Below are 27,830 nucleotides of genomic sequence, written 5' to 3' on the forward strand. Positions count from 1 at the left end.
TTATCAAAAACTGATCTCCACAGGGTGAGAGTCTGCAACACATTACCGTACATATACTGTATTGTGCAAAAGTTGTAGGCAGGTATGGAAGAATGCTGCACAGTGAGAGAATGCTTTCAAACATAGAAGTGTTAATAGTTTATTTTTATCAATTAACAAAACGCAAAGTGAATGAACTAAAGAAATCTAAATTAAATGAATATTTTGTGTACCCACCCTTAGCCTACCAAACAGCATCAATTCTAGGTACACTTGCACAGTCAGAGATTTTAGTCAGGTGCATGAGTAACCATTTTTATATGTAGGTTGAAAGCATTCATTAAACGAAAACCAGCTGTATTGGAGGCTTCAACCTGGGTGAGGAACTGCCAAATCATTACGCAAAGGTGAGGTTGTGGAAGACATTCTCAGGTCATACAACATGGCAAGACTGAGTACATCAACAAGACAAGATAGTTATATATATCAGCAAATTTTCTGGAAGTGATAATAAGGCCCCCACAAAGCCCTGAGCTAAGCATCAAGTCTCTCCTGGATTACATGGAGACAGAAGTCTTGTACAAGCCTACAGCCACAGAATATTCATGGGTAGTTCTCCAAGATGCTTGGAACAACCTCCCTGCCGAGTGCCTTCAAAAACTGGCCACACCAGATACAGATAGCTTTTTTGTTCAAGCACTCTGAAAACATTCTTACTTTGCTACATTTTTTCACATCTGCCTAAAGCCTTTTGCATAGTAGTGTGTGTGTGTTCATACGAACTCATACACACAGACAGATATATGCATGCACACACATAAATATTATATATATATATATATATATATATATATATATATATATATATATATATCACACAATACATACGAGAGAGATAATATATATGTTTTTTTATTTACACACACACACACACACAGTTTGATCATACTCTGGGTACACAATTCTCTGAGCTAAAATGGCATTTTACAAAACAATGTTTAACACTCAGGCACCGTTTTACCATTGATTTTCTATTTTGAAAAATGTATTTCAACCTCCACCTTTGGAAAGACTAAAACTACGCACATCCAGCACTTACAGCTGGATTTCCAAACCAGGCCAAGCCATCCCATTCTACACAAGTAGATGCTGCCACCTAGTGGTAGGACACTGGTAATGGACATGCAACACCACCACTAATTTATTATGTCTAACATACGGTGCATTGTAGACGTGTGACTTTATTAACTTTACAGTAATACTAGGAATAAACATAATGGTTCAAATTCTGAACAAGACTAACAAGTTAAAATGATTACTGTAATCCAGTGATGTCCACACACATTAAGGTACATGTATATCTATATATATATCGGGATACTTTTTACCATCGCTATGCAGAGCCCTAATTATCAAGCAGTGAACAGTAAAGGCAGACCTATGTGATGCATGCCGCCAGATGCCCTAATCCCACTGACCTGAGGCCGCCAACAATGGAATGCTTTGTAACACATGTATTTCTTTAGTAATGTGGGCACATACAAAAATAGCTCCACATTTATTCTACCACACAGCTGCTGTGATCTGCTAATCCATATCTTAACCACCGGGAATGACACTGGTGTCTGATAAAGAAAACATGAGCACACACTACATAGTTCCCACATGATCAGCGCTGACATTTTCGCTTCCTCTTGTATGGGTTTTCTTCGTTTAGGTAACTAGACTGCATGCTTACCTGGTGCCAACACAGATTTCCTACATTGCCAGGAATATACCTGGTGTATAAGGCCTCATGCATATTATAGCGCCATCTTGTTCTGTCCATCTTTGGAATGTCATTATAGTACTTAGGACCACTACTGTACCCCAGTATTGCTTTCAATTTCAATGTTGATACATGGAGGCCTTTTCTTCCAGATTTGCACAGAAAGAATAAAATGGCGTTCTCCATCTGATGCAGTGTGTACAGGGGAGAGCGGCTCAGCACATGGGGCACCATTCGTTCTTGCATTTTGTCGTCCCATTACGTGCACATGAGCGTCCTATCTACAGCTGACCTCATGCAACCTTCTCTTCTTGTGCCATCACCATATGCGGGGGAAGATCCCATCCACGAGAGGCTATCCTAGGCGATATGTGCACTATCGTCACATGGTTAGAAACCATTACTCTTCTACATCCTTATTTACAGACAAGGCGATGGCAAATTGCCAGTAAACTATATGTAGCAACAATAATAATGCAGGCCTATAACACTTCATTCCTTTAGCTACTAATAGTAGTGTCATAAAACAAAAACTCCGGTATGACGTGTAGCCTATGGAAAGCGTTCAAATGTAATGGATCTGATGCAGAAATTAACAGAGAAAGTTGCAGGAAATTCAGAAAACAGCACCATTTTTGATGCAAACTTGCTTGCAGAGTCACCATTGAGAATAGGAGAAAATGAAACAAGAAATCTGCATGCAAGTTTACTTGTTGTTACAGGTAACTTTTCAGAATATTCTGCGCTGAGCGTGTACATGAGGAATAACTCAGTTTCTGGCCATTACGCAATATAATTTTTATGCGGCATTTTTAAATGTTTAACCTTTATCCTATTTTCTGGTTAGCCAATAAAGGTATCACTCCTAGAATACTTCTGTCATCATTGGGCAGAAAAGTATTCGCATCAACCTTTATCCTAAAACGTTCAAATCTCTCCCACAAAAGCCAAACGAAAATATGATGGTCGAGATATATACATACACCTAAATAACCACAGAAAAGGTTGGATGTTCACTATGCCATAAAATGATAAACCTATGCCTTTCCTTGAATAGCCCTGAAAAAGGTGGCCCTACCTAGCCACAGAGGTTGGCATCCTACATCGTACGTTATAGGCGCTCCCGCTCATCGATGGCTTACTCTGTCTCACCCTAATACACCCTATAAATATCTTAGGATAACACCAGGGACTAAACATATAACAATACAATATAGCTTAAAGTATGTAATAAAAATTGGGCTAAAGGCAGGCCTTGCTCAAGATATCAACATTAGTGAAACAAAGAACAGCAAGCATCCGACACTCAATGTCTACTCATCTGGATCCCTTGCTACACAAAGCCTCTAAGCGTTTCCCCCAGTCATATGGTTCCTCAGGAGGCTCTGGGAAAATGTGGCATCTAAGAAAGATTAGCTCCATCACAGCCAAATAGAAGTTGGTGCTCTAAAGAATGATGCTATCATAAGTAGGTAGAGAATAGTGATTAAGAAGAAATAAATTCTTATCATTTTTATTTTGACCGACACATGAAAAACAGAAAAGACAGACGTTTCGGCTTTATCAAGCCTTGTTCAAGGTACATCAAAGTGTATACATAAAAAAAAAGAAAACAAAAAGTCATCAGTTCAATTATAATATACAAAATTAATGACAAATTAAGTACATCCAAAATCTATGAAACAGCAAACATTGAATGCAACCTAGACAGATCTGGATCAATCTCATTGTTTTTGGGGCCCATATCTGCTCAAACCAGGTGATTTTTTTTAGATTGTCTGGTCTTTTGTTGCATAATGACGGGGCTGAGAATTCAGGGATAGTAGGGTAGGATTTATTAAGAAGCACCCAGTGTTTTCTAATACACTGGTTGAATTCCGTCAGGGGTCAAATGCGCATGGGTAAAACGTCACTTGCTCTATTCTTACGATCACTAAAGGTCCTATTATGAATAACACGCATGCGCTGATAATACACTATAGCACTGAGCGAGCACCATTATACAGTATAACTCGTAACCTGCATTTTTCACCAGTTTCTCTTCTGCAGGCCCTCTAACTTTTAGTTTACTCTAAACTGGTGGCAAGAAACTATCTGCTATGATGTCTCCCATACACAGCAGACAGTGAGTGATGGATTCTCGCTTTTCTTTCTCTCTAGCATATAAGACAGAATGCAGGAGATTATAAAACAGTACTGAGCGGTGTGGCTGTGAATCAATCACTGGAGTGAGCTTAAACAAGCTGCAGCACCACTTCCCCATTTCTCACTGTGCTGAAAGTTTAACAAAGCTTGTGCATCATACCCTTTCCATAGAGTATAATAGGAGTTGTGCAACCCAAAACCTCAATGTGCTGGCAAAACAGCTCAAGACAAAATTTCAGTGAAGTGAATAAGTGGCTCATAGATTGAAAAATACCTTATCAGCAAAATCTCTTTTCTCAAAGTTTCTTATATTTGCTTGCACTATTTATGCAAAGTTTCCTGAAATGTAAGGGACCATTTAACTGACTTGGTGCTCTTGTGGTAACGATAGCATGAGCCCCCGCAAGTCTCTGTATCCTGGCCATCTGAAATGGCGTCTTGTTATATGTTGGCTCTACAGCATGACACCCATGTCATCACCAGAGGCCTGGTCTACAGAGACCAACAGTGAACCAGATTAGATTTACATGAGCCTCAGAAGAGGAAGGGGTGAGGGATGGAATTTCTTTTTATTTAAAAAAAAATTAAGTTTGAGGTTCGTTTTCTTTTTAAAAAACTAAATTAGTTGGACTACCGTGCTGTGATTCCAATATGTATCCCAATTGTGTCACACTATGTGCTATAGCTGGGCAATATCTTGCACCTGCCAATGGGATAGTGATCAATGTGAATGAGTACAAGCAGATCAGTATGGCACATGAGGATGCAATCCATAGGTCTTCTGATACAGAACTAAGACCCCTGGCCAGATGGGATTCAGCGCTCATCACCCACCGGCTCCAGGCTTTGTGTTCTGCAGCTCGGGTCCAGTATACAGTAGGTTACTCATATTGTAATGGGCACAGAGGAGGAAAGTACCAAGCAGCAGCTGTTTCCTGCAAACAAGGAGCTCTTAGGAAAAAGCCCTCATTGTTCCCTCGCCTTAAAAAGCTGTAACAGTACAGCCTGGCCTGAGAGCGTGGGGGATTCAGTGCGCTGGCCGATCTCTCGGGAGACGGGAGTTATTTACAAGGGTTTAGCTCACATGTCCAGATATTTGGCATAATTCATACCAGCGTGCAATCATTCTCCAAATAAACACTGAGCGGCTTCATGACCCAAATACTTGTACGCTTATTACTTTTTCTAAATACGCCATGATTGAAAGCATTTTCCTGACTCCCCTTACTTGCTTCTATGTTTAGCGGATGCTACTAGGAGACTGATGGCATCTAGAGCTAATGAGTCCCATGTTGTAATGGTCTCGTGGACAATGAACTGAACATGTCCTTCTACAAATGAGAATTAGATCTAAAAAAGACTGCCACCCATGAAAGGCGTTTTCCCAGTTTTAAGCAAATAAAAGTTGCCACGTATTCTGGGCAACAAAACCTGTCTCACTTTTAAGAGTAAAACTACATTGTGGTCCATATGGCTTCAATGTGATTTACAAAAATGCTTAAATGTATGACATGTCTATCCAAATGGTGAACGTGAGGGGACAGCCTGAAAATCACAGCTGGTAGTGGAGAGCAAGGATTAATCCCCTATAATGGGGCTAATAGCACCCGCAACAGTTTCTATAGGCTTTGCCTTGGCTGACTGATGTGGACTGTGATAGCCATAATACTTTAGGTGGCAAGGAAGTGGATGGCATAACACTGGAAAGATGAGACAGAAGTGTGAAAATAGCAATTTGTCATTTATTTTTTATTTTTTTTTTAAATAGAGTCAGTGATAGGAGAAAGTAGGAGAAAAAAAAATCTGTTGATACTGCCCAAACCAAGGCTCATACCCAATGTTTAACTATGGATATATGCAAGTTATTTGTCTTAATGATTTCCACAGAATTTAGTGTCTGAAACTTGTCATCATAATAGGTTCATAAATGATCATGCTAAAAATACAAGCACCAAGAAACAATATCTCTTCTGGGCTTTTCATATCACTTGATGCCAAGTGTTTATGATTTGCTTTCACCATTTTCCAGGGCTTGCCTCCAAGAGTCGTTTCTGCTATGGGGCAAATCTGTATCTGCCCAAGTCTGCTTGGCCCTTCAGACCTTCAGATCATGAATCTCCTAAGAAAAGTTAAAGACCATTACCTGTCAATTACAATCTCTTTCTGTCGTATTAACCCTTCTTTGCTCTTTAACAAGGACTCCCACTTGGAGACATCTTGGCTCAGGGGCACAGAAGAAAACGATGGCCGTGTAAGGGTGGCTCCAGCCTGCATTAGATGAAATAAAAACATCACGTCAGACAGAAGCTTTGAAGAATCACATCATAAAATGCACAGTACTAAATAATTCGTAGTCAAATATCACTTTCAATCAAGTGAAAAAAACATATGGCATACATCTGCAGCAGAATGCATGTCAAGGAAGAACTTTAGAAAATTATCTGTGATACGAATTCCCAGGGGTCCAGAAAAACAACATTTTAAAAATGTGTATATATTCTTTTCTGACTTTTATGGCTCCCAGCCGGCCTATGTACACCAGCCTCCAGCGATGACATCTCATCAGACATTACTCCTGCAGTGACACCTGTGATTAGAGGTCATCGCTGGGGGCCAAGATTCACTGACTGGCAAAGGACCAGGCTTTTGTAACCACTAGATCACCAGGGGATGGGTGTATACAGAGGCTTTTTTTAAAAAAAATTAGCTGATCAGAAAACTTTCAACAAAAATTCAAAGATTTGGTGAGATTTTCCATGGTGAATTTCCATGTAGCTTCTCTGGATTTGCGCAATTCAATATGCTTGAACATACCCTTCTCATTACTCATGACCCATTCAGCCGCTCATACATTTTTAAATAATCTTTCTTGCCATAGTCAAATAAAGAAAACACAGAATCCTACAAATATTATTTCAAAGGGTCAAGCATTTCGGATGGCACTCTAATATGTCATACAACACCCCCTTAACATAGTTTTCGAGGACAATATTGAGAGGGATTCTCCCAATAGATGTCCATGTCTAGCTATATTTTCATGGCGTTCAGCTGTAGAACATTGGAAACCTACTGTCTCCATTAAAGTCTAGAAAGAACAGAACATCTCACTACAGCTGGAAATTTCACCCAATAACTTCAGAACAGAACTATTCCTGGAGACAAAAGCAAGAACCCCATCTTCACTCCCCACACGTACACATGTCTATGTGAGTAAAGTACATTCATGGCGTCCAGCCAACAAGCAAGCTTTACTGTTATGGTAAGTGTATTTATACAGACATTGTGTAAAAGTCAAAAGGAAGAAGTTAAAGCGGATATATCTTGTAGATTGTGAGCCTTCGCGGGCAGGGTCCTCTCTCCTCCTGTACCAGTTGTGACTTGTATTGTTCAAGATTATTGTACTTGTTTTTATTATGTATACCCCTCCTCACATGTACAGCGCCATAGAATAAATGGCGCTATAATAATAAATAATAATATGCAGGATTCCCCTGAGGTCCATGTGCTGCACCCAATACTCATTAGATAAAACTTGGAAACCCACTAATTTTGGTGTGATCGGCCAACCAACCAATTGTTACGACCAGTGTGATCAGGGAAGAGAAATATTGGGAATCTGGAAAATCAACACCCGATCTTTTTGTTTTCAGGGAAGATAAGCTGTTGCCAAATGTCATACCAACACCGGTCCTAGAGACAATGTTATAGGAAACAAATTCTCTGACACAGTTGTTGCAAATGATATCAAATCTTAACAATCACATCTGGTGAAGTAATAAAATATATATTTCAATCAACAACAGGTATCGGTGGCTCTTTAACAGTAGGGAATATCTACATGGAAAACTATTGGACTGATAAATAGGATTTCAAAATGGAACCCATTACACCAAGTTTTTGGGATACTGGACCAGTCGGAAAATCTAGAACATCTACCCATCACAGCAGGGGAAAAACTGAAGGAAGAGTATCTCTAAGGGTGTAGTCAGACACCCGTATTATTTGCACAAAGATTGCATCGCAATGCTCGGACTGGCCAGCGCATCTCTTGATCTGAGCATGTGTGTCAGCTGCATAGAACTACTTGCTGTAACGCTCAGGTCAGGAATGCTGCTGGCCAGTCCGAGGATTGTGATGCGATCCTCACGCAAGTAATACGGCAGTCTGCACCCTAAGGCCCCTTTCACACATCAGTTTTTTTTGCCATCAGTCGTAATCTGTTGAATTTGGAAAAAAAAACAAATCCGTTGTTCGCCGGATTCGTCGAAAATTGTTTGCCCGGCGGCCAGAGTCAACGGACAAAGTAACGTTTTTTGTGTACGTCGAAAAATCAGACAGCGATGGATCTGTCATTTGCTCGAATGGAAGCCTAAGGGCGCCGGATCCGTCAAATGACGGAATCAGGCGACGGATTTCGGGTTTTTTAACTGAGCATGCTCCGATTTATTTTGGATCCAATTAGCCAGATCCGCTAGTCGGATCCGTCAAAAAAACAAATCTGTCGCATCAGTTTTTCACAATCTGAGATGGATCCGTCGAGCCAACGGATTGTGACTGACGGCAAAAAACTGGTGTGTGAAAAGTCCTAACTGAGATGTCTGGAAAAACAAGATTTTCACAGAAAATTTGGGTTGCCGATACTTTGGCATGTGGCTTTTAAAGCCCTGACTTTTTTTTAAAGGCAAAAGTAGGAAGACTGGAGTATGCTTGCCAATCCCTCTCAACTGCAGTACAGGTGCACTCATCCCACTACTTGGGCATAAACAGTCTGCAATTAGAGCAGATGGCGCCATAAATGCCACATGGATGGAGTTGGCATGGGAAGTCAGACCGATAAATGCTGTCTTTTGCTCCCAGACGGAATTATTTTCGGTTATCAGCGTACAACTTGTTTGCTGAGAGATTTTGGACATTTGGACCTAGTACAAATCGATGTTTACACTAATCATAACCCGTCTCCAACATGTATCCTCTAATCCTTTCCATCCCTTTAGTCTAAGTTCTTCTCCTGGCTGTTATGTTTATACTGAAAACCTAATAAAATGTGACCTTTCAATATAGCAGGCAAGGTTGTGAAGTATTCAGGCTTGCACAAATTAGATACACACTTAAGAGAGGGTCCATCAGCTTGTATTTATAGGATCAGCCTTGCCAAATACTTAGTGGATGACACGTTTCAAAATAGCAATATGTGGAGTCCAAACGAGTGATAACAGAATGATGGATTTTCACTGCGGGCCTCACTCCGTACCTGTGACAATTCAAGGAGCCATTCCATTACGTCCTAACTAACATCAAAAGGTTTCCTTTTACAAACCTAATCAACCACTCAAATTACAAACCTACCCACTCAAATGATCTTTCCATGGTTCCAGTCCAAGAGGCTTGTTTTGCCTTTGCTTTTATGCAGGAGTCACACATACAGTTTTTGTTTCAGCTTCCTGAGGCAAAGCGAGAACTGAATCCAACAGGAAGGAAACGTACAAATCATTCCTTTATATTTCCCATTCCATTTTAATCCACTTCTGGCTTTGGGTAAGAAAAAAACGGACATGAAAAACTACATCTGTGACTCCCAACTGTAGGACATGTTCACACTTGGAGGAAATGCTGCGACTTTTCCATCTGGCTATGGAGATGGGTCAGGTGAAATCGCAAATAAATACAGTTGGCGTGGTGTGGCTCAAGCCTTACTATGGATATACACCCTTTGCAATATAGAAGGTGAAATCCATGGCAAATGTGCGCCCACTTTCCACACGTAAAATATTTTGGATGCTGCATGGAATTTGCTGAGAAATCTGCTAAGGATTTATTCCATTCTTTCTAGACGTAACTTTATGATAACCACAGGGGTCATCACAGCATCCCCTCCACTAACACACCTAGTAAGATCAGCTTTGACAACTGGTAACGTTCATAGGGCCTTATTGGCCCATCAATAAGACAATAGAGGGGAGTCATTTTTTCCACCTAAATCTTTTATGAACCCAAATACAATTATAATAATGCAATAAAAGGAAATCCGGGCAGTAGCGAATTGCAGCCAGAGAAGGTTTTCAGGAGGTCATTCATTTTTAGGAAAATAATGTTTTTAGGTATATCTCCAAGCCTTTAGTCTACAGTCGCCCGGTTTTTAAGTCCTACTGACAGTGAACAAAGCAGATTGAGCTTGTAAAACTTTTATTGACATCCCTAACAATAAGGGACAGTAAATTCCTATTTTCTTGCCGGTAATCCCGACCTTCCTTGCCACATCGTCACGGCAATGTATGAGGTGCAATGATGTGTTCCCTTCTGAGTAAGAAGTAAATATATAGGAATGTTTGGCTTACTTCAATCTGGAAGATTAGAACGTGATGAGGGTAAAATGAAAGCTGATTATTCTCAGAGTTACATAATCACATTGAGAAAAACTAAGCTGCAAAAAAAAAAAAAAAAGCTTTAGGATTATAGTAAGAGCTGCAAACATTTAGCACGAGGGTGGGAAAATAAATGTACTGCTGGCAGCTGGACAAACAGGAAAAAATACATAAATGTGAGTGATTTGGTTTCTGGTCTCTAGAGACTTTCGACACTAGTGTTTATAAATTGGAGGCATGGTTAAAGGGGATGTCAATTACATACTATAGATACCGATTGACCTATCCTAAGGATAGGTCATCTAACGCAGATCTGTGCAGGAGGGAGCCAGCCAACATCCCTATCAATAAGCAATTTCCATCCAGCCATTGCTGTAAACAGTGTGAGGAGCAGGAACAGAACAGCTCCACACATTGTGAAGTGGCTGCCCTCAGGAACTGCAGTTCAGTCCCTATTCAAATGAATAAGAGCTGAGCTGTAGCACCCAAGATCGGACACAACTAAGTATGGAGCTGTGCTGTCACCGCTCCGTTCTATTCACATTCGGCCTCTGCAAAACAGTGTGAGGAGCTGGAATAACACAGATCCATACACTTTGTAGAGGTCATTCAAGGGTACTGCAGTTCTGCTTTTATTGATGTGAATAGAAGCTGAGCTGCAGTTCTCTAGATCAGCCACAACATAGTGTATGGAGTTGTGCTGTCCAGGCTCCATTTTCTGTTTACACCCAGCCATCTCTGCAACCAGGAGATCGGTGGGGTCTCATCATATGTACCCCCACAGGTCTGCTATTGATCACTGATTGGTACTGAATGCGGTTCTGTCTCTATCAGGCATTCACAGTAAATTTATAATTTCCTTTATGGACTAAAAGGGTGATCATAGCATTTAGACCGTCAATCTCAATACAAAGGGCATTATGTGGGCCACATACTGATGCTCAGAGATGTTCACCTGCTCCACAGATGAATAACGGCCTCTCTACATGTGACTTGTATTTTGAGAAGACCACAGTTTGATAGTTTCTCTTGGTTGGAAAATGTGTAATGTGCCAAGTTCCATGTAAACACGGCTTCTGAGAACATACATTACTGGCTGATGCCATCATGCTTCCTACTGCTGGGAACAGACTCTGTCCTGGGGCTCCAGGACATTTATATACAGAAGCAGCAGTGAAACTGGAGGCTGAAAAAGGACAGATTTTATGACTTGGTAAGTGGAAACGACAAAATACTCCTTGGTTATTTAATCCGAAACTAGAAGATGGGGAAAGTTATGTCTAAGGGTACCGTCTCACAGTGGCACTTTGGTCGCTACGACGGCACGATCCGTGACGTTCCAGCGATATACTTACGATCTCGCTGTGTCTGACACGCTACTGCGATCAGGGACCCTGCTGAGAATCGTACGTCGTAGCAGATCGTTTGAAACTTTCTTTCGTCGTCAAGTGTCCCGCTGTGGCGGCATGATCGCATCGTGTAACAAAGGTGTGCACGATATTGTATTCTTCTACATCGCAAATACGTCATGAAATTATCGCTCCAGCGCCGTGCATTGCGAAGTGTGACCGCAGTCTACGACGCTGGAGCGATAATGGAGCGACGCTGGAGCGTCACGGATCGTGCCGTCGTAGCGACCAAAGTGCCACTGTGAGACGGTACTCTTAGAGTTCTTCTAACAACACTGACCATATATTATCAGCTCTTTTCTTCAGGTCTTTTCCACCATGGTGATCCAAATAGGCTTTAAAAAAGCACTTATATTGTCCCCTTTTCCTATGCTAATTAGCCCTTTCACTAGTCGATGGGACATTAGTTTCCCCAGACTAGTCAGCCCTCTTTCTATGTTATCACGCCCCTGTGGGTGTGATAACAATTTTTTAGGAGCCGGCCTCTTCACCAGCTCATGCAGTTCTTGCGCACTTATTTTGGCAGTGTCAATGCGCCTCTGTGGCAAGTGTACGCTTCCCAGCTTCAGAGGCGCACTGCACATGGCCGGAAGCCATCTTCTCACACATACAGTGCCATTAATGCCACAGCGCTTTACAGGCATTATCGGCACTGTCCAAATTGGGGCTCACAATCTAAATTCCCTATCATTATGTCTTTGGAGTATGGGAGAAAACCGAAGAACCATAAGGAAATCCACACAAATACAGAGAGAACATTAAGGGTATGTGCACACGTTGCGGATTTTGCTGCAGGATCTGCAGCGGATTGGCTGCTGCAGATTAGCAGCAGTTTTCCATCCGTTATACAGTACCATGTAAACCTATGGAAAACAAAATCCGCAGTGCACATGCTGCTGAAAAAACTGCGCCGAAACGTAGCGTTGTTTATTCCGCAGCATGTCAATTCTTTGTGCGGTTTACACCTGCTCCATAATAGGAGTTAGAATCTGCAGGTGTAAAACCGCAGGTGGAACCGGCACAAAAACCGCAAAAAATGCGGTAAATACGCAGTAATTCCGCAGTGTGGATTTCCTGCGGATTTACCAAAATCAGTCCGGAAAAATCTGCAGAGTAATCCACAGCGTGTGCACATAGCCAAAAAATCTTTGGAGATGTTGCCTTGAACCCAGAATTCCAGTGCTGCAAGGCTGCAGTGCTAACCACTGAGCCACCATAAGGATCTAGCATGTCTGATTTCAGACTGCAGACCCTTTTGTCCTGGGCGAGATAAGGAGCGCTCAGCAGAACAAGCCTTCCTGTATATGGAGGAAAGAACAGCTGGCTGACGAACAAGCCAAACCACCATTGTTCCACTGAGATCTACCCTATTACCGTATATACTCGAGTATAAGCCGAGAATTTCAGCCCATTTTTTTAGGCTAAAATTGCCCCTCTTGGCTTATACTCGAGTCATTCCCAGGGGTCAGCAGGGGAGGGGGAGCGGAGATGTGTAATAATACTCACCTGCTCCCAGCTCGGTCCCTGCACGTCCCTGGTTCTCCGGGTGCTGACAGCTTCTTCCTGTAGTGAGCGGTCACATGGTACCGCTCATTAAAGTAATGAATATGGACCCGGCTCCACTCCCATAGGGATGGAGCCGCATATTTATTACTATAATGAGCGGTATCATGTGACCGCTCAATACAGGAAGAAGCTGCCGGAGAACCAGGGACGTCCAGGGACCGCGCTGGGAGCAGGTGAGTATAACGCAGTGCGTGATATTCACCGGTTACCCGTTCCACCGAAGGCCGCCGCTGTGTCTTCCCCGTCCTCTGCAGTGACGCTCAGGTCAGAGGGCGCGATGACGTGATTAGTGTGCGCGCCGCCCTCTGCCTGAACAGTCAGTGCAGAGGACGCGGAAGACACAGCGGCGGCCGTCGGTGGAACGCGGACCGGTGAATATCGCAAGTGCCGGGGGCCAGCAATCACAGCAACAGCATATGGGGCAAATGTCTGTATGGAGCATCTTATGGGGCCATGTGCAGCATTATATGGAGCAAATATCTCTATGGAGCATCTTATGGGGCCATAATCAGCATTTGTGGAGCATTATATGGGGCAAATGTGTCTATGGAGCATCTTATGGGGCCATAATCAGCATTTGTGGAGCATTATATGGGGCAAATGTGTCTATGGAGCATCTTATGGGGCCATAATCAGCATTTGTGGAGCATTATACGGGGCAAATGTCTGTATGGAGCAAATGTCTGTATGGAGCACCTTATGGGGCCGTAATCAGCATTTGTGGAGCATTATATGGGGCATATTTTAATATGGAGCATCTTATGGGGCCCATCATGAACTGTATGGAGCATTATATGGGGCTTCTGATTCAGTACGGATATTCAAAAACACTTAACCTACTGATGTCTCAATTAATTTTACTTTTATTGGTATCTATTTTTATTTTTGACATTTACCAGTAGCTGCTGCATTTTCCACCCTAGGCTTATACTCGAGTCATTAAGTTTTCCCAGTTTTTTGTTGCAAAATTAGGGGGGGGGGGGTCGGCTTATACGCGAGTATATACGGTATCTATAGGGCTCCCGAGAAAGTAAACTTATCAATACAAACACCTGATTACTTTGTTATTATGACAAACACCCTGATCAGAGAAGGTTACGGGATTAGAAAACTATTCTCAACTGTCAGACTCAACAAGAGCAGAAAAGCTTTCATCATGGAAGATAAACCAGAGCAGCATTTTGCCTTTCAGGCTTACATGACCTTCAATGACCATGACTAGTTATCTCCACTCTGTTATCTTTGCTGGTGCCAGTCACTCACAGTTTGTCACAAAGCCTAACTAATCTTTATTTTCTTGGAAGTGCTCTCTACAGAAGACATACACTTCATCCAACTCTGTGCCAGACATACAGGTGCATCTAACAAAATTAGAATATAATCAAAAAGTTCATTTATTTCAGTTCTTCAATACAAAAAAGTGAAACTCATATTAGAAAGAGTCATTACAAACAGAGTGACCCATTTCAAGTGTTGATTTCTGTTAATGTTGATGATTATGGCTTACAGCCAATGAAAACTCATAAGTCGTTACCTCAGTAAATTAGAATACTATATAACACCAGCTTGAAAAACGGATTTTAAAATCCAAAATGTTGGCCTACTGAAATGTATATTCAGTAAATGCACTCAATACTTGGTCGGGGCTCCTTTGGCATTAATTACTGCATCAATGCAGCGTAGCATGGAGGCGATCAGTCTGTGGCACTGCTGAGGTGTTATGGAAGCCCAGGTTGCTTTGAGAGCAGCCTTCAGCTCATCTGCATTGTTGGGTCTGGTGTCTCATCTTCCTCTTAACAATCGCATACCATGGGAGAGAAGCAGGATGAAGGCACAGCTGTATGACCTTGGGTTAATGAAGCTGCACACACACCAGGGATTACGGGTGCCACTTCCAAAGAAAAAGAATCCGTATATCCATTGAAAAGAAAGCGGATTGGACATACCGTCCCGTGCAACAAAATCCTTTATTGTGGCATCATAATACCAACAACAGGAAGATAAAACGATGGAGCATATACAGACAACGATCGCTTCGCGCTTACATTGCGCTTCAACAGGTCATATGCAAGACAGAGCTCACAGAATATTTATAAGCAGCCATTGCCCTTGTCCCACCCACTAAACATCAGGTGAAAGCATCTCATTTAGGCTACGTTCACATTTGCGTTGTTGTGTTTTGCGTCGGCGATGCATCGGCGACGCAACGCACAACGCATGCAAAACGCATGCAAAACGCATTGTTTTGTGACGCATGTGTCCTTTTTTTTGCTTGATTTTGGACGCACAAAAAATGCAACTTGCTGCGTCCTCTGTGCCCTGACGCGTGCGCCGCAGTGACGCATGCGTCACAAAACGCAAGTGCAATGCATGTCCATGCGCCCCCATGTTAAATATAGGGGCGCATGACGCATGCGTCGCCGCAGCGACGCCCGATGCTGCGTCGCACAACGCTAATGTGAACGTAGCCTAATTATGAACTAGTGAAAAGCAAATAATTGCAATACAAAAATACTGTTAAAAACAAATATATATTAAAAAAAAAAAAAATCACAAAAACAGAGCCATGTCGAGTTTGTCATTGAAACCTGATGGACCTTGAGCACAAGTCCGAATAATCCATCTAGCCTCCTTTCTTAATAATAATTTATTGAGGTCACCTCCTTGCGCAGGCATTTTAACGGTTTCAATCCCTGCAAACTGCAAAACTTCAGGATTGCCTGCATGTTCTTTCCTTATATGTTCAATTAGTCTAGGGACCCTTTTACCCGAGATGATGGAATTAAAGTACTCTCGGAAACGTACAAATAAGGGACGAATAGTCTTTCTGATATAATGAAAACCGCATGGGCAAAAAACAACGTATACAACGTAATTTGTGGGGCATGTTATACAATCTTGGACCTTATGTGAAACACCTCCCACCTGTAGATATTTGGTAGTAAGATGGAAGGAACAAAAAGAACAGTTTCCGCATTTATGATTGCCTACAGGCAAATTTCTTTGCAGACAGTTATTAGATTCAAGTTTAACACGATTCTGAACTAGAATATCTTTTATATTCTTTTGTCCTCCGGTATGTAACTAGCGGACCCCTGGACACTATAACCGCAATTTCTTTCAGTACTTGGTCAGTATTTTACCTCAGTATTTGTAAGCCAAAACCACGAGTGGAACAAAATACTGAATGCATGAACGTGCCCTAACAGGATAATTAAATGGGTATTCCCTTCTTGTACATTCATGGCAAATTCGCTGGCTGTGTAGTAGATGTGGGCCCTGCCGATGAAATAGGCATCTGTCTTGAGTGAGAACGGGCCCGTTGCACACTGCCATCAGAATTCCTGTACAAATGAATGACAATTCCAACTCTATCGCCTCTAGCTGCAAAACGAGTTAAGGCCCCGTTGTCGAGAAAGGTGCAAGTCTCATTGGTGGGACCAGCATCTACTGCATATCCTGTGGCCATGTCATCAATGTACAAGATGGGAGGATTTTCCAAATCTTTTACCTCTTGGTTCTCATACACATTAGATAAAGGTCAGCCAGACAAGTTGGTGTCTTCGCTCTGCCCTGACTACTTATTTGTTTTGTTCTTATTGAAGAAAAGCCACTGCCCGAGTCGTCTGCAAGCAAGTCAACTCTCTCTCAGAGAGCAAATGCATGCCCAGTAGGGGGCAAAGGAAAAATGAACTTTGCAAATTGGTAAGTCTTACCCCTCAAATTTGTTCCTTTTGGCATAAGGATTCACCATGTAAAATATGTTGACATTAAATTTAGATTTAGCACTTGCTCAAGGCATGTGAATTATTCCATGTTTCTCATTTTCCACAATATTGTACACACAATAACCACTCAGATTGTCATCATATCTTTAACTGGCTATACGATTTATAAAAAAACTAAAAGTTCAAATCACCCCCCTTTCGCCCCATTGAAAATTAAAGGGTTAAAAAATAATAAAAAATAAAAACAAATTTGGTATCGCCGCATTCAGAAACGCCCTATCTATCAAAATATAAAATCAATTAATCTAACGGCATAACATACCATACATAAGGCGGGATATGCATGACTATAAATACTAAACAAAGATTTAAAACTGCAATACGATGTGTCATTGGGCAACCAGTAAATGATAACTACTCGTAAAAAAAGAAAATTATAAAATATCTATGACCAAAAAGGAACAAAATTAGGAGGTAAGACCTTCAAAAACTTGCTACGGTACTTAATTTTTACCATGCATTTCCATGGCACCCTAATGCTCAGCCCATAAATAGAGACCGGCAGGGAACCGTAAAGGATTTGGAGTATTCAAGAGTTGAATCCTTATTTGTATTTTTTTTTTCCTCTTTTTTTTGTCAGCCCCTTGAAGTTCTGATTTAGTTTGGATATACCCCGGCACATCTTTACTAGGTTACCAGCACAAGTACTAGGAGATTAAATAAGCACTAAACTAATTTGATAAAATATGTGACAAGTGCCAAAACATGCCATCACGAATTATAGCAGATTTACAGCAGAGCAAAGCATTTTCAAAATGATAATCTGTTCAAGTGGTTTTCCTTTCCAACCGGGTATGAACACAAACAGATCTGGGAGGAGACCACGTTATTTCCTTTAAAGGACAAATCAGGAGATGTTAGGACACTTTTCATACTAAAAAAGTAGAAAGCCTTGTAGAATAAAACTCTACAACAGTGTGGTCAGAATAGATGGAACTTAGGAGATTTCATAGTTAGGAAACGCCTGTGCACTCATAGGTTGCTTACTGGTTCCTGGGGCAAGCAGCTATCGGTAAACAGGTGAAAAAAGACGGCAAAGACATTTTATCACCTGGAGAATCCCATCTACAAGATAACACTGTACAAAGTATACCACGTGAACTAAATAATGTTTTTTTGTGGCAGGATGTATATAATAAAAAATAAAAGGCAATGAATAGATAATACTCTTACTTACAACTTGTGCACTATTCACAATGAAAATCAATTCAATAAATGCTCCATGCTCACCCACTGGACCAGCACCACTCCTCGGTACTCCATACTGAGCAGCGTCAGGTGATTACTGCAGTCAATTAACAGCCACTGACTGGCTGCAGTGGTCACCAAGCACCACACCGGAAGAGAAAATCAGGAGACTGGTGAGAGACACAGGGTGGATTACAGAGGAGCAGTGCTGGTAGGCAAGTATCAATTGTTGCCCCTTCCTGGGACCATTACTAATGTTTTAAAAAAAGAAAAAATATATATATTTTTTATACCCATCTTGATAGGCTTTGGGTGAGCTTTGAGTTTATGTACCAGGAAACACCCCTGATCCATATGCTGAATACCCTTCGAATTCCATAGACCTAACAGGCATATAGTGACTTATCAGGGATATATGTTCAGATTTCCCAGGTGTATGTGCCATTATTTAATAAAAAAAAAACCTTAACGCCAGGAGATTTTTTCGGTTTTGGGCTTTTGTTTTTCGCTCCCCTCCTTCCCAGAGCCATAACTTTTTCATTTTTCTGTCAATATGGCTACGTGAGGGCTTGTTTCTTGCGGGACGAGTTGTACTTTTGAACGACACCATTGGTTTTTACCATGACGTGTACTAGAAAACGGGGAAAAAAATTCCAAGTGCAGTGAAATTGCAAAAAAAGTGCAATCCCACACTTGTTTTTGCTTGGCTTTTTTACTAGTTTCACTAAACGCTAAAACTGACCTGCCATTATGATTCTCCAGGTCATTACAACTTAAACATGTCTAGGTTCTTTTAATCTAAGTGGTGAAAAAAAATCCAAACTTTGTTAAAAAAAAAAACAAAAAAAAAAAACGCCATTTCCTGATACCTGTAGCGTCTCCAATTTTCACGATCTCGGGTTGGGTGAGGGCTTATTTTTTGCGTGCTGAGCTGAAGTTTTTAATGATACCATTTTGGGGCCGATCCAATTTTTTGATCGCCCATTACTGCATTTTAATGCAATGTAGCAGCGACTAAAAAAAAAAACCATAATTTTGACATTTTGATGTTTTTTTCTTGCTACGCCGTTTACCGATCAGGTTAATCCTTTTTTTTTTTAAATTGATAGATCAGGTGATTCTGAACGCGGCGATACCAAAGATGTGTATGTTTGATTTTATTTTTATGGTTTTATTTTGAATGGGGCGAAAGGGGGGTGATTTGAATATATGAATATATATATATATATATATATATATATATATATATATATATATATATATATATATATATATATATATATATATATATATACACACACATTTTTTTTTTTTTAGCTATATCTTAAAACTTTTTTTTTTCTTTTTTACCTCTGGCATGCTTCAATAGTCTCAATAGTCTTCAATAGCAGCTGCCATAGCCCGATTGTCTCTGCTACATAGATATACTGACTTGCTATGACCGCCGACCACTGGGTGGCACTCACAGCAAGCTGGCACTGACAACCATAGAGGTCTCCAGGAGACCTCAGGTTGTCATGCCAACACAACGGCGACCCGCGATCACGTGTGCGTATTTCCGGCCTGATGGTGTTTTAAATCCCGCTGTCAGAGTTTGACAGCGGCATTTAACTGACTAATAGCCGCGAGTGGTTCGCGATTCCACCCGCAGCTATTGCAGGCACATGTCAGCTGTTTAAAACAGCTGACATGTCCCCGGAAAGATGTGGGGACATCGGCGTACTATTATGCCAGATGTCGGTAAGGGGTTAAATGTCTGGATTTTAGCTATGGACTTAAGTCAGATGTCAGGCAGATGTATCCAGGGGCAGACATATATGGTGCAACCTATGCAGCCGCACAGGAGCCTAAGGCTGCGTGCCCATGATCAGGAATAGCAGCCTTTTGGACGCAGAACACTTGCGCAGAGTTCAAAACGCTGCGTCGTACAGTACAAGTACAGAGGATGGAGCCGCAGCATGCCAATTTCCACTATAGATATGTATTGGATACGGTAAATCCACATGGTTCAGTGAACACATGCAGATTTACCTGTGTGATTAGAACGCAGCAGAAATACGCTGCATCCAAAGTGCTACTTCCTGATCATTGGAATGTAGCCCAAGAGGTAAAGGACTCCATTTCACCTCCAAAGCTGGTGGAATTGTACATTATGATGAGCTATTGGACTGCAAAAGGCCCACATACAGTTCTTGCACAATGGCCCTTTTCGGTCCATGTTCTCCAGTGGATGCACCTATGGTTATTGAAGTACAATTATAAGCATTTCAAACGTGTTTATACTTTTCTTGAAAAATACATTAAGTTTATACACAGACTCAATATTTAGCGTGTTGACTTATTAGCATGCTGGATATCCGCTTCTGGGTCAAGTCTTGACTGATGGTAACCAATTCTTGTCTCATCAGTGATCGGAGTTTATCACAACTTTTACGTTTTTACTTATCCACCACGTTTTAGCTTTTCACAGGTAGGAGCAAAACAGTCAGATCTAGATCCAGCTCTGCCGGCGTCTATTTTGAGGCCTGCTGACACACAGCGAGATACTAGAGTTAGGTCCGTCCAATTAGGTACACCTTGTCATAGAGGGATAACTTTTACGCTATTTTGATCAAACTTAGTACCCTATGTTATTTACGTATAATATGACTATTTACTATTGCATTGTTTTTATTCTAGTGCATATAAATAACATATGGTACTAAGTAAACACTATTTGTTATAAATAAAATAAATAAAGAGTAAAAGCCATCCCACCAGAAACAAGGTGTACCAAATTGAGAAGGTCCTAAATTCAAGTAATTAGACCTCACCATGTGTCAAAAATGACCTCAATGTGAATAAGGGCCAAGCAGGACTGGAACCAGACTATGACACCCAGCAATGAGAAGCTATACAAATGTAATGCCCAGCTGAAAGAAAGGGAGCTCAATGCCCTGCTCAATTGGGTACACCTTTTTTTTTTTTTTAAATAAAAAAACAGTGTCTACTAAGGAACTGATGTTAATTATATGCACTATTGCTTTTTATGTACAGCAGAGTATACGTACATTTTGGTTCTATCTTAGGTTTGGCCTGTTTAATGGATAGTGTGAATATGCTCCTACACGTTGCATGTATACCAACTTATACTCCAGTTCATTTCTTTCGGTTTTGCTTAACATAATTTTCATAGCATGAATTGATTTTGGAATTAACTTTAGCAAACCAAACAAAAATTGTGGTCATTCACAAAACTTTTGGTTCCGAAAACGAATAGTACTAGTAACACAGAAAAACTATTGCTTTTCACCATTGTGATAAGGTTCCATGCACACAGCATAGCCACATGCAGACCCAATATGGCATCACCCAGGGTCCCCGAAGGTCTATATTGACGATTTATAAATTCTATATAAATGCCACTACCCGCATTTTTCCTAGAAACCTTGTTTTTAGGGGGTGCTTATAATCTAATACTATATGCAATGAAATGCCATGATTTTAACTTGCAAGGGTAACACATTATGATTATGTACAAGTTAGTTGTGTAATAAAGGCATGTAAATGAGCGCTAAGAAAAAATCTCATGCAAACCTGAAAAAAAGAAAAAAAAACACGTGTAAGCAAGGAATAAAACTGCAAGAAATAAAAAAAAATTATAAAAAGGTACAACACTTGTATTACCTTAACCTGTAATTTTTACAAGCTGTAATTTACCAACTGACCTTGAAAAAACCTTCATATTCTGTACCCAAGCACTTCATCACACAGAGGGAAGGTGCAGACAGACACAACTAAAAAGTATTTATAGTGTCATGCCTATCCTCAAGGGACTGCACGCTAATGAGAGCTATGGACCGAAATATACAGGTCTCACGGATGGCTACAGTACATGTCATCAGTGTTCGGATTGTTGTGCACCCACGGAGATATATACAGCAGACACCAGAAGGAGTTATGGACTGTGCCTGCTAGGAAGTGCTACTGGATCTGGAAATACAATTAAAATCTTGGATTGCAAACTTTTGGGAAATAAATACTCCCGCCAAGATTTTATAGCGGATTCTCGGTCCTATGCTGTATAGTGACCGAGGTTATTACCACCACATATCCTATCTCCACCAGCAGACATCCTGTCTAATGAGTCTTCAGCAATTATTGATACAGTTATTTCTTCTTCGGGCTTCATGGCATCACATGCCAGGAGAATGCTCAGTGCGTGACGTTGGCACGTCAACTGTAGTAGATTATGGCACGGACGCTGCGACGTGCTACTCAAAGACAGGATGGAAAGTGCCCAAGCTGTCAGTAATGGTCAGTGCTTTTTGTTATGCTTGGCACTCGACTAGTTTTACTGTTTCTCAAGTATATGACGCTAGGTTCAACTACAAATGAAGCCAATTAGTAAAATACATTGGAACGCGGGGCAAACTTAACTTGGTCTGAAATCAACAAATTCTGTGCTAAAAAAAACAAAACTATACCAACTATAAAGACAGTCAATAGAGTAAATAAAGCCAGGACCATCAAACTCAAAGTCTACAAAAATAATGGAAAAATGGATTAAAATAAGAATAGTTATCTCATATGGGATTCGGGGAAACATTTCTCTCATGGATTAAACCGCTTTAGACCCCTTCAAATGTCAGTGCCTCCGGTACGTGTGGTGACAGTTTTCACACGTATCGGAGACAGTTACACACGTAGACTCATTCAAGTGAATGGGTCTGTGCATGTCAGTGTGTTTCTATGAACCGTGTGTCCATGGGCAAAACACGCTAACATGTCTGTTTTTTTAAGCAGCAGCAGCAAAACGTCCCAGACACTGATGACACACAGCTGACATCAGTGTGTCATCTGTGTGCCATGTACCAGTGCCTGGGAATCAGCGGTACTGTTTGTGCTGATCCCCGGCGCCAGCTGCTGGAGGCAGCTCTCATAGTTTTCCCCAGCTCGAGCTGAGATCAGGGAGACCATGGGAAAATGTTTTGAGCTGTATTCAGCCCCCACTGTCTACATCAAGCTTAAAATTAAAAATAACATTAAAAAACACATTTTATTCACCTTAAAAACAAACAAAAATAAAAAACAACAATAATCCTCACCGGTCTGAAGTTGAAAGAATCCATAGTGTCCCACGCCATAATCCACCTGTATGACATTTGCTCAGCAGCAGCCACCGCACTCACGCTGAACACAAGGGGAGAATGACTCGCTGCAGCGAGAACGGGCCTCGCGGTGACCTGAGGGATATTCTGGGTACCGGAAATATCAGGATGTGTGAAGGAGGCCTTACTCGGTCACCCAGGCTATGATTCAAATTAATAACCTTAAATCAAAACCCTTTCCCCTACAGAGGGGAACAAGGCAGGGTTGCTCTCCATCTCCGCTGCCATTTGCCATCGCTATGGAATCGCTGACAGTGGCAATTTGTCTTTCCTCGGAAATCCAGGGTTTCCCTTATGGAAAACACCAGGAGAGAATTGCATGGAACACAAATGATGTCCTTCTTTTTCTAGATAACTGGCTGATGCCGCTGGCAGCAGCCATAGGGATTTTCAATAAGTATGGTTTATTGACAGGCTATTCCGTTAACCGGGGCAAAACGGCTCTCATGACAGTGGGAGGGAAATCCCCAAAGGAGATATTAGACGCAGAACAACATAAGAATGGTTGAGTTTTTTTAAATATTTGGGCATAATAGTCAGTCAAGACATTTTCAGATTATGAACCTTTAAATATTGATTCCCTGTTTGCCAAATTTCAGACTAAAACAACGGCCTGGCGTGAATTACCTTTATCAGTGATAGGGAGGGCAAATTTAATGAAGATGGTTTTCATGCCACAGATGCTTTATCTATTACACAATGCACCTACATGGCTTCCTTTACGGATTTTCTATAAAATAAACAGTATTTTCAGAGATCTGATCTGCAAAAAAATCCACCTACAAGGAGACCTAAAGAGAGTGGAAGGCTGGCTATCCCAGATCCCCTGATACATTTCCTCTCTTCACAATTACAGCATCTAACAGGCTGCGGTAACCGGGAGCTTCCTTCCTCCTCCGCAGCGCTGTGGAGTCAGTAAGCCAAACCTCCAACTCCGCGATTTCCCTGCCTCAATACTGAGCACGGACATAAAGTGCAGCACAGATTTATCTCGGCTAAAAGCCCAGCTCCTTACATCAGGAACAGAACTACTGTACCCAATTGTATTATATATTTTAGGAGTTGACGTAGGTTCATTTTATACTGACTCAACAGCCCTGATGATGAGACATTTTGGGGGGGGCTGGGAACCTGGTGGAAGCATTAGAAATGGGGGCGGTTTTTGGAACTGTAATCCCTTATGTGTAACTATTAGAGGGCTGCATATAGTATGGTCTAATGCTACGGAAACAATGGGAATAGTGAGATACTCTAATTACTCACCAATATGGAATAACTCTCAATTACCCAGAATTTAACAAATTAGAATGCTTTAGACACTGGCAAAAAAGGGAAAAAGGGACTACGGGATTTCAAAATTCATCAGAGATGGCCAATTTAGTACTTTTACTCAAAATGCCCAGCTCTTCCTGAAGTTCCTGAAAAGATTTAACCAGCACCTGCAATTGAGACACACTTTTACAATGCAAAATTGGCAAATTCCACTGAAAGTACTGGGGCAGCATTCCTAGCGTAGTCAGAGAGGGCTCGACGAGGGGCATCTTCTTGCTCCACTATAAATATATCAAGGAGCGAATCCTTAAAAAAAGGGGTTGTACCCTTAAAACCTGATGGGAAAGGGATGTAGGCCCAATAAGTGAGTACACATGGGAGAATATTTTACAATCAGTTCCTAAGGTATCAGAGCGGACAACTTTCACAATACTACTTAATTAACAGGGTGTATAACAGACTCGCAATGTTACAGATGAGATACCCCAAATGCTGATATATGCCGTATAATGTGGAGGGGTCCTAAACCTAAACTCTAGAAGGCAGTTCTAGATATTATATCCAATGTGTGAGTGTGAAATTCCATCAGATCCCATTGTTTGCCTACTAGGGTATGTTGGGGGCTTTCCAACTGAGGAGGATCACCAACTATCTATTTTACATCTGCTTTATCAGGCAAGAAAATGTAATTGCTCTTCTTGTAGATTAGGAGGGTCAGTATCTTAATAACGAATACCTTCCCAATATTAAATTGCATGATTTGCTTTGAGAGATTTGGGCTTCAAAATAGAGGAACCACATTTAAATTAGAAAAACTATGGGTCCATGACTAGATTTCCTGGGTTTACCCCTCTAATATTAACATGGTTAAGACTACTATCGGGATTGCTTGTTAATTAATCAACCTGTAACCCCACTAGTTTTATAAAAATGTGTCTTATATTACATTTCTTAAGGGAATCAAAGGGTCAAAACTAATCAAGAGAGTTAGGGTGAGGATATGATAACTTAATTATAGAAGAAACCTGGTCTTTTAATGATTCATTGAATGTGACAGGTAAGGGGGTGTTGAATTTTTCTGTGAAGAACTCAAAGTACGGTATATCACCCTATCTAAAGACGGAAGATGTGTACAGGTTTCCTCCTTGTTTATTATGATGCATTTATTCCTTAGAGGGTGGGAAAGGCAAAAACAAGAATGGCATCCGAAAGACTATCGCTGATAAAGGTTTCTTGGATATCTCCTTGATGAAACATATTGAGAAACTATTTCCTGAATCAGAGCAGAAAGGAGTGGGGTGGGATAGGATGGGTTACGATTTTGATTGTTACGTTTGTATCTTATTATTAATCTTTTTTGGTTCTGAAAATGTTGAATAAAAATTATTGGATTTAAAAAAAAAAACAAAAAAAAAAAAAAAACAGAAAAGTCTAACTAGTACACCCAACACATAATCCTAGGAGCCTAATGGCAGCAATGCGGCCAGAATGAGCAGTCTCAGCAGTTTTTGTTTTATGTAGTGGCATTAATGAATTTTCCTTTTTAGGGAAGGTATGAAAAGGCACTCTTCGGCTGACATTACGTTTCCCACTGTGATATAGCTGGAAAACCTACACAAATCTTTTGACGGAGACTTCAATGTAAATCTGTTTCTGCAAGACTAAAGAAAGGAGAAAAAAAGCCACACATTAAAATACCGTAAGTGTTCTGTATCCATCCAGAATGTGACCAGTGCCCTTGGAGAATGGACCACCATACCATATAACATCCAAAACAGAGAAAATGAAGCTACATGACGTAAAAAGTAAATTTTTATTAATATATAAAATTTAAAATCATTTCTTAAAAATCAAGGGAGATAAATATATGGGAACAATATATGCAAATAGATGCCACATCCTAAAAGTAAAGTGCTGTAGATTGAAGAAAGTGCCAAAATGCCACAAAGAAAATATATACAGTACAGACCAAAAGTTTGGACACACCTTCTCATTTAAAGATTTTTCTGTATTTTCATGACTATGAAAATTGTACATTCACACTGAAGGCATCAAAACTATGAATTAACACATGTGGAATTATATACTTAACAAAAAAGTGTGAAACAACTGAAATTATGTCTTATATTCTAGGTTCTTCAAAGTAGCCACCTTTTGCTTTGATGTCTCCTTTGCACACTCTTGGCATTCTCTTGATGAGCTTCAAGAGGTAGTCACCGGGAATGGTCTTCCAATAATCTTGAAGGAGTTCCCAGAGATGCTTAGCACTTGTTGGCCCTTTTTCCTTCACTCTGGGGTCCGGCTCACCCCAAACCATCTCGATTGGGTTCAGGTCTGGTGACTGTGGAGGCCAGGTCATCAGGCGTAGTACCCCATCACTCTCCTTCTTTGCCAAATAGCCCTTACACAGCCTGAAGGTGTGTTTGGGGTCATTGTCCTGTTGAAAAATAAATGATGGTCCAACTTTACGCAAACCGGATGGAATAGCATGCCTCTGCAAGATGCTGTGGTAGCCATGCTGGTTCAGTACGCCTTCAATTTTGAATAAATCCCCAACAGTGTCACCAGCAAAGCACCCCCACACCATCACACCTTCTCCTCCTCCATGCTTTACGGTGGGAACCAGGCATGTAGAGTCCATTCGTTCACCTTTTCTGTGTCACACAAAGACACGGTGGTTGGAACCAAAGATCTCAAATTTGGACTCAGACCAAAGCACAGATTTCCACTGGTCTAATGTCCATTCCTTGTGTTCTTTAGCCCAAACAAGTCTCTTCTGCTTGTTGCCTGTCCTTAGCAGTGGTTTCCTAGCAGCTATTTGTGTCTGCTGCTAGAACTCTGTGTGGCATTGACCTGGTCTCTAATCTGAGCTGCTGTTAACCTGCGATTTCTGAGGCTGGTGACTCGGCTAAACTTATCCTCAGAAGCAGAGGTGACTCTTGGTCTTCCTTTCCTGGGGCAGTCCTCACGTGGGCCAGATTCGTTGTAGCGCTTGATGGTTTTTGCAACTGCACTTGGGGACACTTTCAAAGTTTTCCCAATTTTTCGGACTGACTGACCTTCATTTCTTAAAGTAATGATTGCCACTTGTTTTTCTTTACTTAGCTGCTTTTTTCTTGCCATAATACAAATTCTAACAGTCTATTCAGTAGGAATATCAGCTGTGTATCCACCAGACTTCTGCACAACACAACTGATGGTCC

The 27,830-nt window shown here is 41.1% G+C and overlaps 1 protein-coding gene across 3 annotated transcripts in view; it reads right to left on the reverse strand.

Moving 5' to 3' along the window:
* The window catches only part of CEP85L (centrosomal protein 85L), a 119,486-nt gene that overhangs the window by 30,500 nt on the left and 61,156 nt on the right, over positions 1 to 27,830 (reverse strand). For all 3 annotated transcript variants that reach the window (XM_077289535.1, XM_077289534.1, XM_077289533.1), the window contains exon 4: positions 6,036 to 6,160. In XM_077289535.1, coding sequence (XP_077145650.1) covers positions 6,036 to 6,160 — 125 coding nt within the window. The remainder of the gene's footprint in view (positions 1 to 6,035; positions 6,161 to 27,830) is intronic.

This window comes from Ranitomeya variabilis, chromosome 2, assembly GCF_051348905.1.
Source record: "Ranitomeya variabilis isolate aRanVar5 chromosome 2, aRanVar5.hap1, whole genome shotgun sequence".
Taxonomy (NCBI): domain Eukaryota; kingdom Metazoa; phylum Chordata; class Amphibia; order Anura; family Dendrobatidae; genus Ranitomeya; species Ranitomeya variabilis.